This window comes from Biomphalaria glabrata, chromosome 18, assembly GCF_947242115.1.
Source record: "Biomphalaria glabrata chromosome 18, xgBioGlab47.1, whole genome shotgun sequence".
NCBI lineage: Eukaryota > Metazoa > Mollusca > Gastropoda > Planorbidae > Biomphalaria > Biomphalaria glabrata.
In genome coordinates this window covers 1,380,520-1,396,314 of record NC_074728.1, presented here as the reverse complement: position 1 = coordinate 1,396,314, position 15,795 = coordinate 1,380,520, and the positions used below count along the sequence as shown (strand labels likewise).

Here is a 15,795-nt window from a genome sequence, read left to right as displayed (position 1 = left end):
CTCCACAAATAAATGACAGAAGAGGGAACTGTTTCAAAATTTTAATCACAACAAATAGTTCATAACAAATAGTTCATCCTAATTTTAGGTAAATAACAAGCCTTACATGCAGGTAATAACCTTAGTACTTTATTTCCTCACATCGATAGTTTGATTATGCAACTCGCAAGTAACATTCCAGAAAAGCTGTGACTCAAACAGTATCCCTACAAAATAACTGTCCAGATATCATGGCTACATTCATTTTTAAAAAGTAAATGTTCGAAGTTAATATGTGAAAACAAAAAGTTGAATACGAAGAAAACAGGCAGCTTCCAAAGCTTATAAAATAATTTTATCTAGTGCAATGCAATGTTGGTAAACAAATTAACAATCAGGCCTTCAAGGGCCATAATTCTGAAATTCATCAGCAGAAGTAGAAAGACAATAGTATAAAGCCTGTGAGGCCACTGATCTTGTATCAACACTTGCTGTTCCTTTGGATCTAGATCAGTTGCTTGGAGAGAGGGAAACTGCTGAGGAGATTTAGTTTCGACCATTGCCATTGCACAGGGATTCATTTCCATATCGTAGTTTCACAACTGAAGGATCACAATTAAATCAAGCTGGAACTTTTCTCATCTGGAGTCTTTGATCTCCCATCAAACTTTTACTCAGGTGGCAAATACGGGAATGCTCTTCAGATATGGCAAATATCGAAGAAATAAAATACTTATGGTATACCAAAATCGAACCTGCTGCCTGTATGAAAAGGAAGGATCCACAAAGATTATGGCACCTTAACTGAAAGTAAAGGCAGCTATCCAGAGAGCTTAATAGGCCACCCCCAGCTGGTTGTGCACAGGGTTAACAACAGTCATATAAAAAAAAATATTGTTGGGAAAGCTAAAACAAATATGAATAATATAAAGTTAATTTTAAAAAAATGTTTAGGCTATAATAAAACGCCCTAAACGTTGAAGGAAAAAGCATTGATCACACAATAAGCCTTCTATGATGGACTAGAAGAATTTATGACAAGGCAACACTGCAGGACATCAAAATAGTTCTAGGAGATTTCAATGCCAAAATTGGAAAAGAATTCGCCTTCAGACCAATAATCGGCAAAGAAAACTTATGAAGAGGCAAATAATAATGATCTAACATTACTGGGTTGGGCCTCAGGAAAAGGAATGTCTATCTGTAGCACTAAATGCCAGCATAAGAAAATGTATAAAGCAACATGGATCTCACCTGATGGAAAAACCAAAATCCAATAGATCATAAATGGATAATCATAAGTAAAAGATGTAGATTTGATGTCTTTCATGTAAGAAGTTTCAGACAAACAGATGCAGACCATCTAGTAGCCAAAGCTAAATTTAGACAAAGAGTAAAAGTAAAATATACAATAACCAAAGTAGCACAGCAATATGATACTCAAAATGTCATGATAGACCCACTTGATGCAGAAACTTAAGAATTCCTAACACATCTAACAGCATTGGAAAAGGACAATTACAATCTAGACTATAATTCTAAGGGCACTTACTGATTCCCTCACCATTCACTAGTTACGGTACCCCGATTGTGGTGAACTAAAAAAAAATACAAATTTAACTTGTTATTACTTAACTTGTCTCTAGAACAGCGGTTCTCAACCTTTTAAGCTTGGTGACCCCTTTTTAGAATCCCCCACTCGGCCGCGACCCCCCCCCCCCCCCACACACACAGCAAAAGATGAATAGACAAAAACAATCCATATTTTCGATGGTCTTAGGCGACACCCAAGGGGGTCGCGACCCACAGGTTGAGAACCCCTGCTCTAGAACAACTAAGCCAGCTCACAAATGGAAACTACAGCAATTAAAACTTCCCAAAATGATGTTTCATTCCCAATTTTATCTTCAAGTTGCTATAACAAAAAGACAATTTTATACTTCTTTCTGTTTTAATCACCATTTAAAAAAAAACAACTTTTGAAAGTAAATTTCAATGGCAGTATGTGGCACCAAACTTGTTTTTGTAGACATTATATGAAAACAATCTTTTTTTTTCTATCAAAGCTAGGACAAAAATTTTTTTCATGTGTGTAAAATGTTTTAAAAAGAAAATGCAGATATAGATATTTTATTTTGTGTGTTGGGGTGGTGGTTAAAAAAAAAAACGGCCAGAAGGATGTGTTTGTGTATGGAAAGTCAATATAAGTGAGCCGCTCTAATTTAAAGTAATATCTTAGAAGAGTATTGAAATTGGATGGGGGATATTGGGTCAAAATGTTACGTGAGAACAGTTCACAGGCCAGAAGTGTGTATGGGAAGGAATTTAAAGCTGGCCACTCCAATTAAATGAAGCATATACTAGAATTCACAGACCAAAAGATAAATTGTTGAAGCACAACAACAGATGTAGCCTGTGGGTAATCCTAATTATAACAAATGAGCAATAAAAAAACAACAACATGCTATTAAAAGTAAAGCAGATGACATGGTTGGATTTGAGCAAAAGAAAAGGAGAGTCTGACATATAGAATGCAGGCATATTGAACAGACAAATAATGCTAAAGAAAGAAACCAGAAAGCAGTACAAAGAAGCAAGGCGAAGGGTTACAAAATCAGTCAGAAAGCATAAAAATGAGGCAATAAAAAAAAACAAAGAGCACTCATTGAGAACCTTGATGCGAGAGGAATGGGCATGAAAATAAGGGATAACAAGAATGAATTTCAAACAAAATCACACATGTATGAGAACTATAATGGTGTCCTCGTCACAAAAAAAACAGAAGGGTCATTGACAAATGGGCTGAATACGTTGAGGATTTCCTAATTAAAACAAGATGGAGACAAAGGAAAATATGAACAGCCACCAACACTATAAACCTACAAACACTATAAACTCACCAACTCTAATTTAAACATCAGAAATAAAAAATTACGAAGCACCAGGAGAGGACCAAAATTACAACAGAGCTAATAAAAATGGAGGAAAAAACCTGAATTCACAATAAGACTAACCAATATCAAGAATTTTGGAAGAAGTAATACTAACAGATTGAAAGCAGCACTCATAACATAAATACAAACTAAAAAAATGTCAAGAAAACAATGTACTAGTACATCAACTTAAATCGCTTATGATGGTATCAAAAGGAAATATCTCTATGAAATACTGAACAACTTAACAAGACTTATGCATATGAAATTAAACAACTCAATTTTACAGTTATAACATATAGATCTAAAACACACAAAAAAAATATTTTAATATTAAAAAAACACAACAATCATTCAAAAAGACCTGAATCAGACATATTTCAAATTGTCCCAAACTTGTTTTTTTTTCCGTATAATTGCCCAAAACTTGTTTTTTTCATTCTGAAGGAAGTTACATTTTTGTAGAATAAAATTTCAGTATATTTAAGGCTGCTCAAATGTTTTCATTTATTCCTTTCATTGACAGTCTGTGGATAGGTTAAAAACAAAATTTAGTGATATCAAAGACTCTAATAAAAGCAAGTCATTTTAATTAAAAAAACAAACAAAAGAAACATAAAATATACTTTAAAAAAAAACAAAGCTTATATTTAAGTGTGATTGTATCAGTTAGTTTGGATCAGTCATGTAATTATATGAATGGCCAAGACATAGTAAATCTGTGCAATTAGAAATATTTTTACCACTTGTTTTTGTTTAGCTTTCTCAATGTGCTATGATCCTATCACTTGTTTGGACCAGTTGTGAAAGGGGGAGGGACTATCTAGGTGAATGATTCCATGATTGTTATTGAAATGCATACAAATCATTGGACCAGTTGTGAAAGGGGGAGGGACTATCTAGGTGAATGATTCCATGATTGTTATTGAAATGCATACAAATCATTGGACCAGTTGTGAAAGGGGGAGGGGCTATCTAGGTGAATGATTCCATGATTGTTATTGAAATGCATACAAATAATTTTCACTGATGTCTCAGGAGTTCTGAGGGGGACTAATTCAACTTATACCACAACATCTGTCAAGTAGGATTTCTTTTTTTTGCTCAAGATACCCAACAAAATAATTAATTACAGTAGCAATAGTTAATTAACTAACTGGTTAATTTTTTTAATTGATTCTTGCATTGTCATGTAAAAGAAATAATTTAGCAAAATTTCAGCTTGACCAGAGATTAGGTGTATGAGAAAAAATGTGTACAAACTTTTTACCATACAGACAGATGGAGTGAGTGTAAAAAAAAACAACATATAAATGACATCATGTTTAATTTTCTATAGAGGAGCATTAATTGGATGGGTACTTGGTCATGTGGTACACACTCTGAACAGATGTCATGATGGTCCTATGCACAAACCTGGCCCATCCCCTTGCCATCCTGTAAGATTGGACTAGGATGTCGAAATAATGTTTTGATGTAGAATGCAATTTTTCTGTTTGTTTGCACTAAATTTTTTTTGTCAATGTATATTTTTTTCCACCTCATCTTGAGGAATAAATGTTTTGAGATGACAGGGCATTTTGTAAAGAACTCTTTCTATACTATAAAATCATAGAATTGAATAGCTCTTTTTTATATATATACACACACACACACACACAATAATATGTAGTGGAACATGTAGCCGTCTAGTAACCATCATAAAAAGGGCATCAAAAATTACACTCACAACATTGCCACATTTAAAGGAACTTTTTGAACAAAAGTGTCTTAGGAAAATCGAAAAAATCTTGGAAGACAACAGCCACCCGCTCCATCAGAACTATGTCAGGTCGTCGTGAAGTGGGCGACTACTGTCAATCAAAACAAGAACAGAGGGGTACAAAAACTCGTGCGTACTCACTCGGTCAGACTATATCAATGCCACTCGTTGATCAGGAAACATGAATAGGACCAAGATGCCTGTGTGTAGTCGCTGAATGAACTTTCTATGTTGTGTCTGTTGTATTTATGTGTATGTTTCTGTTGTGTTGTCTTTATATGAGAAAAAGAGTCCTTGTAATCACAACAAATTTCCATTAGGATCAATAAAGCAGTCTTAGTATTTCTTCAGATTGTGGCATATAAAAATAGTAGCATGTTTATATAAAACTTGAAAGACTTTACAAATATTGTTAAATCACTCACAGTTTGGCAAGCCATATTAATATAAACTGGATCAGTTTCAGTTGGGCATTTGGAATCATTAAGCTGTGGAATGTTCAAACAAGAAAATCAAAGAATGGAGATTAATTCACTGAACAAACTTTTAGAGAACTCAATCCTATAAAATCATAAAAAATGATAACTTCACTTTGTGCACAAACACAGTATTATGTAGGATTTTTTTTTATATTAGCCTGAGGCAAATACAATTATAAAAAACAGCATGTTGATAAACTTGAAATAAGACTTTACAAATATTGTTAAATCACTTACAGTTTGGTCAGCAACACAGGTAGAGGTTCTACTAATAGTTGCAGTTTGACTCTCTGAAGTCTTGGGCTGGAACTGGAATGGTCAAATAAAAAATTTGAGATCACAAACACTCTAATAAAAAAAGACAGTCATTTTAACAATAAAATAACATGAAAACTGGACAGCCATTAAGAACACTATCTATGCTATAAGATTATTTAAAAAAAAAAAATAAACAACTACTTTACACATACACACATATTACCCTATAGGAACTTTTTTATAATAGTTTGTAGCATATAGAAATAATAAAAATAGCATGTTGATAAATTGAAAATTAGGATTTTTAAACATGACTCACAATTCGGACAGTATTGTTTGTAGGTATTTTATAGATGCTTTCAATAAGGCACTCTGAAGATTTGGGCTGGATCTGGTGTTGTCAAACAAACAAAAAAAATAGAGAGCTCAAACATTCTAATAAAAAAAACACAGTCATTTTAATAATAATAAAAAAACTTGAAATATAGAAATAATAAAATAGCATGTTGATGATAAGCTTAAAATAAGACTAGAAATATTGTTAAATCACTCACAGTTTGGCAAGTGTTGTGATTGTTGTGAACTCCTTACAGGGATTATACTTGACACAGAACGTACTAGTAATACTTCTTTCAATAACTCAAGAGACGCCAGAGATTAATTAACAATAAAATATATAACTTTAATAAAAGTAAATCAGGGTATCAGTGGCTGAAGACAAATCATCAAACGTTAACTAACTGAATATGTACATCATTATAAACTGACTTCCATATAACTCATATCGTACGGCTAGGCTCCACAGCTCTGGCCTCTAACAACAACAATAATAATACTCAAGGGCCGTCACCCCACTTCACCTAGCCAACCAATGAAATAATAATAAATAAAATAAATAAACATAGAAATCCTCACATCCTACAACCAAGGTTCTATAAAGTGTTGTCCACAATGGTCTATACAAACACAATCACCACATTCCCCCCTCACCAAAATAAGCTATTAATATAACTTATTAATAGCGTAAAGAAAGAGTGAAATGGGAAACAATTACACAGATCTACACTACCATTAATGGCATTGGACTTAAAACCGAATTGGAAAAATGACAGAATCACAAAAAAAATTTTACATGTTAACATCTCTATTTAGTTTACATTTCTACATTTACCAAATAAATACCTTTGTAACAATATCACCAAAATTCTCTACAACATTAACAAACAACTAATATAGGAGAAGAAGGAAAAAATTTAATTAACAATTCAAATTGTTAACTTAATCAAATCAAAATCTGGTCATCAAGTATTCTAGTATGATACAAATAGGAGGCTTGCTTCCCTGCCTTGTGAATTTATACAAGAGGAACTATATTTCAACTCCCAACAGACTAAATATCACGGTACTACACTTCTCATTTAAATCAACGGGGTTGTCGATAGGACTGGTGGCAATTTACGAGAAAGAGTTAGCACATTCATTTCTTTACATTTAACCTTAGAGTAGAATAATTATAAAACAGGACATTTAGTCTATAGTTAGGTCGCCTCTAAGTACATTGAACAATTCAACAGCTTCAACATCATTCTGGATAGTTCTTTCTAAGGTCTCTAAGCTCGATAACGAAAGTCGTTGCGTAATGGTCTCACTATTCTACAAGATGGGGTCACTTGTTCTGAGGGTGTTATGGTGGTAAGCTGCCTCACCAAAGGATTTGTACTGTCAGACGTCACCTTGTTTGATTATTTATGTATTCTCTGATGGTAATGTTGATGTTAACAGTGGCAAGTGTAGATAGCCTCTATCTATTGGTGTTGTAAGCGTTAGCTAGAAATACACAGTCTCATACGCCCAGGTCTCAAACGTTCTTTCCCCAGACCAAGAAGATTACATGTAGTGGGGTAAATGTTGACAATGCTCTGCAGTATGGGGGGGGGGCGGGGTAAGTGTTAACAATCTGCTCTGTTGCTGTTTTCAAACTTGCTGCACATCGTCTGAATCAAGAGTGACTCAAAGGTGATACGATAAAGTACTGCCAGTTGTCAAGGAAAACAATGTCTCTATACACAGCAAACTTGTGACTGGTACAGACAGATTCACATTGTCTCATACTAACACACAGTTGTTTCCTTCTGGTCGCTAGATCAAAGGTCACTTAGTAAAATATTCTGCCTAATACTTTGCCACAGGTATGTTCACTTTGTTTTGTTTTTTTCCAGTCACAGGAGCTGAAGTAGCCTCCACACACACACAGTGTGGCTGCAACCCTCTATTTGACCTTGACCTTGAAGAATTTTAGTCCAAATTATACTAGTAGCTCTACATATGTGTAGCTTCAAGATACATGCACATTTTAGAAGCGAGTCAGCCTTGAATTTCGCCACCACTGCCAATCAAATTCTCTTCGTCTCCATGGACCTCCCCATCTGTCTCGGTTACCATAATATCTGTTGACTGGTGGGCTGCAATAGTATCTGTTGTGTCTGTAACAAGGTCTACGTCCTTGATAGCCTTGGTATCTTTGAGGCTGAAATTCTCCTTGGTCCTCTGGATACTGCCGCCTTCCTCCATTGCCTTTTTCTCTGTACCATAGATACCACCCACTCGTCCTAGAGCTACTTGGGTCAGCAAAATCTTTACTGCCCTGCACATTAGAACCACCTGGACCAGTTACGCTTGCTGTTTCTTTTCGTTTCTTCTCTTCGACGAGGTCACATTCCGTTTTTTCGCCTTCTGTAACACTTGTAGGGTATTTTCTTGGGTTGCTTTTACCTATGGCCGTCTGGTGCACAAATAAATCTTCCTTATTTTCGTTACTGCCAACATGATCATAACTTTCTTGTTCTGGTTTTAGTTTTTGTTGTCTGTCTTCCACTTGTTGTATCGTTTCTAAAGGAATTGTTGGACAACGGTGTTCTACGTCTTTAGGGTTGTAGGCTTGTCTCATTTGTTGTTGCCCTTGACATTCAGTCGTTGCTGATTGGTCGATGTCATCAGCTTCTTGTGTTGGCTCCCAATTAAAAAATTGTTTCCATCTGTCGATCTGAGCCTCACTGGGGGTCTCTATATTTGGTACATTCCCTATCACCACTTCGAATGGACCATTCTCAACAACTATAGCTTCAACCTTTTTATTGAAATACGGAGAATTAATGTGTACTATAGCTGTTGGGTAGCTCTTTATTTGCCCTCCGAAACCTTGTACTTTGCATTGTCTCTTAGTGTACTGGTGAGGTTTCACAAGTTTAGCTAAGAGTACACATTTGGTGGCACCAGTATCGCGTAGAGCGTGGGTATGATAGCCATTTGCTATAGCTGGACATACGTACGGTGAAAGGCTATCCGCCAAGCCTCCAACATGGGCTACAACATCGTTCTTGTAGTATTCTGTTCTCCGGGCATCTCGACAATACTTCGCTATGTGCCCCATTCTCCCACAGTTGTAGCATCTCACTTCACTTCTCTGGGCCGGTGACTGATTTAGTCTATAATCATTTCGTTCTGTTTGTATATCTCTGTTTTGTGTTGGACTAAGTTGTTGTGCTGTTTCTTCCTTTGTAAATCGTGCTGTTGTAGAGACTGCTGCGGCGGCAAATTCGATTTCTTCATTGTTTTCAACCTTTTGTAGTATTTCGCCCGGATGTGCCGCTACATAAGTTTGACACAGTTCCATAACGGTCTCCACACTTCTCATCTTCGCTGTATTGATAGAAATCAAGTAATGTTTTCTTGAGGATGGCATAGTTTGCTACCTCGTCGTCGCTTAGGACTTGTAGTGCATCGAGGGCCTTTCCTCCGACCAAACTGAGAAGTTATATGGCCCATTCGTGTTGTGGTTCCTTTTCAAGTTTCATCAGCATTTCAAATCTGTTGATAAATGCATCCATCTTATCCGTGCCTTCCACGAATTTTTGTCTCTTTGTTTGGGGCGTATTTCTTTTCCTCGTGTTCCTATTTTCCTGCTCCTCTTCATCCTTTGCTTTACTCTCTTTTTCGATTGCGGCAATTTTGGCCTTCGATTCCTCGTCGTCTCTTTTTATTTTGGCCGCTACTTGGTCCTCTTCTAGTTTCCATTTAAATCTCATCTCTTCTTCCTGCATTGCCATCTTCCGTTCTTCTATTTTCGCCTTTTCTTTCCTTTCTTCTTCTCTTTCTTTCCTCTCTTCCATTCTAGCATCTCTCTCCTCATTCTGTTTTATGATTTTAGCAACCCACTCGTCCAATTCTTCTCTTTGGTAGCCAAGACTCTTCCCCGTTTCATAAAGTTTTAGTAGGTCACCGTATACTTTCTCGGCCATTTTATGGACGTAGGTTTGTTCTTATACTTTACGACAAGCCTTTTAGTCCCTGAATTAATTGATTTCCCAGCTCTATATTTGAAGTCAGTAGAGCTTACTGCTGACCAGAAGATAATAGATAACAACTATAATGATGAAATAGTTCACCTGTCAACTTGTTGACACACTTGCTGCTCCACCATTGTTGTGATTGTTGTGAACTCCTTACAGGGATTATACTTGACACAGAACGTACTAGTAATACTTCTTTCAATAACTCAAGAGACGCCAGAGATTAATTAACAATAAAATATATAACTTTAATAAAAGTAAATCAGGGTATCAGTGGCTGAAGACAAATCATCAAACGTTAACTAACTGAATATGTACATCATTATAAACTGACTTCCATATAACTCATATCGTACGGCTAGGCTCCACAGCTCTGGCCTCTAACAACAACAATAATAATACTCAAGGGCCGTCACCCCACTTCACCTAGCCAACCAATGAAATAATAATAAATAAAATAAATAAACATAGAAATCCTCCCATCCTACAACCAAGGTTCTATAAAGTGTTGTCCACAATGGTCTATACAAACACAATCACCACAGCAAGCCATATTAATATAAACTGGATCTGTTTCAGTTTGGTCAGCAATAGTTACAGTTAGGCCCTCTGAAGTCTTGGGCTGGAAGAGGAATGGTCAAATAAAAAATTTGAAATCACAAACACTCTAATAAAAAAAAGACATCATTTTAACAATAAAAATACATGAAAACTGGAGCTCAAACATTCTAATAAAAAAAAAACAGTCTTTTAATAATAAAAAAACAACTTTAAAACTCATTTAAGAACTCTATCCTATAAAATCATAGAAAATTATAAATCTACTTTATGCACATATTTACAGTATCAATTTTATTATACAAGTTTGTAATATATTTTCATTGAAGAAATATTGGTTGAGCTTAATATTATCTCTCTTTTAACATGATAAAGGAAATCAAACTGATGTTCCCTAACTTGCAGAATGTATCTTCTGTGGTAGCTACTGGAATAGTCACTAGCGACTATCTAGGTTCCATTACTTATGAAGGCCTAAATTCAAATAATGAAACCAGGGGCATTTTAGGCAGACTCAATTACTTTTTTTATACTAGAAACAAGTTCAATGACTAATTAAAATTATCTGCCTGAAAAACAAATGTTTAAAATGTTTGTTATTAGTGATTGTAGAGGATGCCAAAGCTTTCATAGCTAACTCTGCAAAAAAAGGTATGGAAGAAGAAAATCTGAATGATATAAAATATTTCCAGTGTTTGGATACCTTGTAAAGAAATTGCCTATCAACAAAACTTTTTTTTTTTACAAAACTAGATGTCACTGATCCAGCTTAGCAAACCATTACATCTGGTTTAAGTCTATATTCACTTGTAACAAAAATTCTCATTCTTTTGAATAAATTTTCTGTTGCTGCTATTATAGAATGTGAAGTATGGTACACAAGAGGCATTATGATCAGTAAATCATTGCCAGGTGACAAGAACGTTTTCATTCTAACATTTTCTAGAAAAGTCTAAGACAAAGACTGCAAGTGTAAATATTTTGAAAAATGTACAAAATGTCTTATATAACTTTATGCTGTGTTTAGGATTGCTGCCCTTTGTGTGTGTTATGCGCTTGAATGATTTAATTTTAGTCTATCCTTAGTATATTTCTTGATATTTAGGAAAATACACATTTGCCCCTCAAAATACACATTTCCAGGTCTGGGAATACACAATTCCCTTTTGGCATGTAAGCATCTCTGCATATACAAACATTAAAAACAGAGTGTTGATAAACTTGAAATTAGACGTTATTAACATTGTGAAATAACTCACAGTTTGGTCAGCAATACTGGTTGGGATGCTTTCAGTTAGGCTCTCCGAAGTTTCAGGCTGGATCTGGTGTGGTCAAACAAAAACAAAAAAAAATAGAGCTCAAACACTCTAATAAAAAAAAAAAGTCCCCTTAATATTAAAAAAAACCTTGAAAAACTGAACAGTCATTAAAGAACTTTATCCTATAAAATCATAGAAAATAATAAATCTACTTTATGCACATACACAGTATTCACATTTTTATGTCCCAGGTTCAAATTCTGTTGAAGACTGGGAATTTTAATTTCGGGATCTTTGGGCACCTCTAACTCCACCCAGCTCTAATGGCTACCTGACATTAGGTGGGGAAAAGTAAAGGCGGTTGGTCGTTGTGCTGGCCACTTGACACCCTCTTTGACCGTAGGCCACAGAAAAAGATGACCTTAACATCATCTGCCCTATAGACCACAAGGTCTGAAAGGGAAACTTTGTAGTGTAGTGATAAGTGCTCTGGACTGCTGTCATGGTGGTCGCTATATCAAACCCACCTAACGGCGGTCATTCCCTTGCCATCCTGTAGAAGGTTTGGACTAGGATTTAATAATCTTCATTTCTGATGTAGTACCCAAACTACAAAAACACTAAAAAAAAAATAAAAAATTTAGTTTAATCTTCCTCCATTGTCTGGTGTGAATTTAAACTGCTTATACAAGTTTTGCTTTATGTCTTGGATGTGAAAGTTTGTTAGTTAAAAAAAGTAAAAGGTTTGCAATAGCATTTTTTTAAATATCTTTCTTTTTTCAGTTCTTTTTAGGGATCTAATGTCTGGAGATTAATTAAATGGTCGCCCTGTAAAGAACTTTTTCTATCCTATTGAGGATTTTCATACATGGCAGAACAACTAAATAGCTAAGTGTACAAAAAGAAGGAAGTTTTGATCAGTTTTTGTTTTTTAAAATGTATAAGTACTTTTTAATGCAGCAGAATGAAATTTTCTTAATTTTTCTGCTTGTAGCAAAAAATAATGTCAATATGGAAGGACATGTAGACTTCACTCTATGACTTAAAAGTATTTAAAACGAGGGGATCTAACGTAAGATAATGTAATTAATATATTGTTAAAATTATATCTTAATCCTTTCTTTTAGAGTTGGCAACGGTAATATCCAATTAAGCATTCTTGACATTGTTTATTTATTATAAAAAATTTTCAATAAATTGTTAGAAAACTAATAGCTCTACTTTCTACAGGCACAACCAGGCTTACCAGTATACATTTCTTTGCACCATAGAGAGATAATGAAAGCAATAAACTTGAAATAAGACTGTTCAAATACTATTTAATGACTTACGGTCTAATATCCTGTATATATTACTGAGTCATAAACATGGTTTTCTTCTGTACTGTTCGCCTATGGAATGAAAAAAAATCTAATAAAATTTTAACAAGTTAAATATAAAAACATTTTTCTTAAAAAGGTATGCATCTCAAATAGCCTCTGAAAACCAGACCTTGGACCTGGTCTAACTATTTATCACTAACAGGAGAAGGGGAAAAGGCGAGTACTGACACTTAAGCAAGTAAGATTTGGGTAGGGAGGGGCTAATTAGCCTGGCTGGTTACCCACATGGAGAGGGTGGCATCATTCCATCCAGGATAAAGGCATAAGCTTCATCTCACTTCCATAAGATGATCCATTGTCATTTCTCGATTTAAAGAGGCCATACATATGGTTGACAGAATCAATGTAGGCAATGACCAGTTGAAAATTCTTTTAATAAGAACTCTAAACTTCATCTCTAAACTTTTCACATGATGAATCTCCTCCTCCCCCCCCCCCCCATCTCATTGCAATTCTTATGTTTGTGGAATACAGAAATAAAATAGTAAATAATGTTGATACAAAATTTTAAATGGTATTTAAATACTTACAATCTCTATTTCTTCAGCAGCATTGGAGGTGCAGACCACAGCATTGCTTTGAATACTGAAAGAATAAGACCATTTTAAAATTGTTAAAAAAAAAAAACAATAAGAAAAATGTTTAGTGTTAGTGTTGTGCTGGCCACATGACACCCTATTTGTTAAGTGTTGGCCAAAGAAAGAGATGACCTTAACATCATCTGCACTATAGATTGCTAGGACTGAAAGGGGAACTTTATTTACTCTTTTTTTAAATTGCCATACAGGGTTATATGTGTTTTCTTTAAGGGGAGATAATATGGGACATTTCAAGAAAGATGTTTGACATCCCATAAGGATGCAAACTGTGAGCAAGTAAGTAAATAGAATTCCATTTATTGAGTATGAGTACTTATTGAGTACTTATCTTCTCTATAAAGTAACATCTGTCTCTGGACACAAAAAAATTGATCCTTATTAAATTATTTCATCTAATAAGAGAAGAGACAATTCTCCACACTTTATAATGTCTTATATTTTGATGTTATTGTTCTCACATCATTATCTATATGCAACTATACCGACAACTCTTGCTAAATCTAGTAAATCTAAAATAACCAAGTAAGTTAAAGCTAAAATAGCTACACATCTTAAGACCACAGAAATAAACTTTCTAAGTACTGGTATTCAAAATAAATCACCAGCTTTAGGAATTTTATTACAAAAGGAAAAGCCATACATAATGGCAGGAACAAAACCTTTGACAAAATCAGACAATTTAAGTAAGAAAATTCTAATAGGTACTATGAAATTTTTTGTAAAAAATTTGACATAATCATAGATGAGTTCTTTTAAGCCATATAAAATATAAAAAGCACAGTAATAGCAGAAGAAATTACTTCATAATATGGAGTACACAGATCATCACACTCTAGAAAGAACTATGTTACCAGTTATCAGAACTGAAATTAAAACATAAAAATGTTGTTTTTTTAAATTATGGGTGGATGCAGTCATTATGACATTAATGGGAAAATATTGACCATAGACCAACATAAAACTTTAGGATATGAATGAACTATTTAAGTTCGTACCAAATTAACAAAAAAAAAAAAAAAAAACAGCTAGACTAAACAACATCAGAGAAATGAAGCACTGGTTAAGTGTGTGTGTGTGTATTTCATGTTTGATATTGTTAGTTTTTTTTTAATCTATTTTGTTATTGTAATACTGCTGAGGTAGACTATTGTAGTCAAATTGAATTTCCTTTCTCTCAGACTAATACAATTATTCTATTGTATCTTACAGACATGAACTAGTGGTAGATTATGACATTATAGAAATTAACATTAATTAGTACATGGATACACATACAATGGTGTACTTATCTTCTCTATAAAGTAACATCTGTAATTTATAAGATAAGATCTCTGGACTATCTGACCATGATGTCAATAATACAGGGTGCGTCAAAAAAATGTATACACACTTTGAACTGTCATAGACAATTTATTTCCCCTTCTACAATCCTAAATTTCTTGAAATGGAAAGCTTAATGTCCGATTGGAAAAATTAATGTGATTAATGTGAGTAATGTTCAAACTGGTGGCCTTCAGCATTGCTGAGTATGAGTCAACACTGATTTCGTACATCGTACCAAGTGTCCACTGAGATTTCTGCGCACACCGCCGGAATCTCATTCCTCAGTGTGTCCAGGTTATATGGTTTACGTTTGTACGCCTCATCTTTAACTGTGCCTGATAAGAAGAAATCCAGAGGAGTGAGGCCTGGAGAGCATGCAGGAAACTTGATTGGTCCCCTTTCGTCCTATCCACTGGCCTGGCAAATGGGGATCCAGGTATGCACGTACTTCCCTATGATAGCGCGGAAGGACGCCATCTTGTTGGAAATAAAACTCATCACATTATAATGCACGAATGGAAGGGAATATGGAGTCAGCAAGCTCACGTCACCAGTATCTTTGAACCGCAGCTACATTCTCAAATTTCCAGTACCACGTCATTATCTGCTTCCGCTCTTCAAAATTCAAACGCAATTCCGCCATGTTGCAGTTACTTCCTTGTCACTGCTGCAACTTGTTGAAGAAACATAACATTACTTTCTCACAGAAATTTAACCTTGTAGAATGGGAAATCAATTGTCTATGACAGTTCAAAGTGTGTATACATTTTTTGACGCACCCTGTATATATTTTCAAACAAAAGCAGTTATGACTTTAAGAAATTTAAGTCATGTGAAACTCAACTAATAGGTCTTATTGATGGATTCAGGATTTCCTGCTAGGCAGAGAACTAACTGTACTCATGGCAATGTCT

The 15,795-nt window shown here is 34.7% G+C and overlaps 1 protein-coding gene across 6 annotated transcripts in view; it reads right to left on the bottom strand.

Annotated features, from left to right (window-relative positions):
* Positions 1–26: 26 nt before the first annotated feature.
* The window catches only part of LOC106061238 (uncharacterized), a 75,024-nt gene continuing 59,255 nt past the window's right edge, over positions 27–15,795 (bottom strand). For 4 of the 6 annotated variants that reach the window (XM_056016707.1, XM_056016702.1, XM_056016705.1 and 1 more), the window contains 7 exons: positions 13,490–13,544; positions 12,909–12,968; positions 11,578–11,640; positions 5,731–10,382; positions 5,391–5,462; positions 5,100–5,162; positions 27–3,439 (listed from right to left, as the gene is read on the bottom strand). In XM_056016707.1, coding sequence (XP_055872682.1) covers positions 7,765–9,153 — 1,389 coding nt within the window. In that variant the 5' untranslated portion in view covers positions 9,154–10,382; positions 11,578–11,640; positions 12,909–12,968; positions 13,490–13,544 and the 3' untranslated portion in view covers positions 27–3,439; positions 5,100–5,162; positions 5,391–5,462; positions 5,731–7,764. The remainder of the gene's footprint in view (positions 3,440–5,099; positions 5,163–5,390; positions 5,463–5,730; positions 10,383–11,577; positions 11,641–12,908; positions 12,969–13,489; positions 13,545–15,795) is intronic. The other 2 variants (XM_056016704.1, XM_056016706.1) reach the window with 2 other exon arrangements.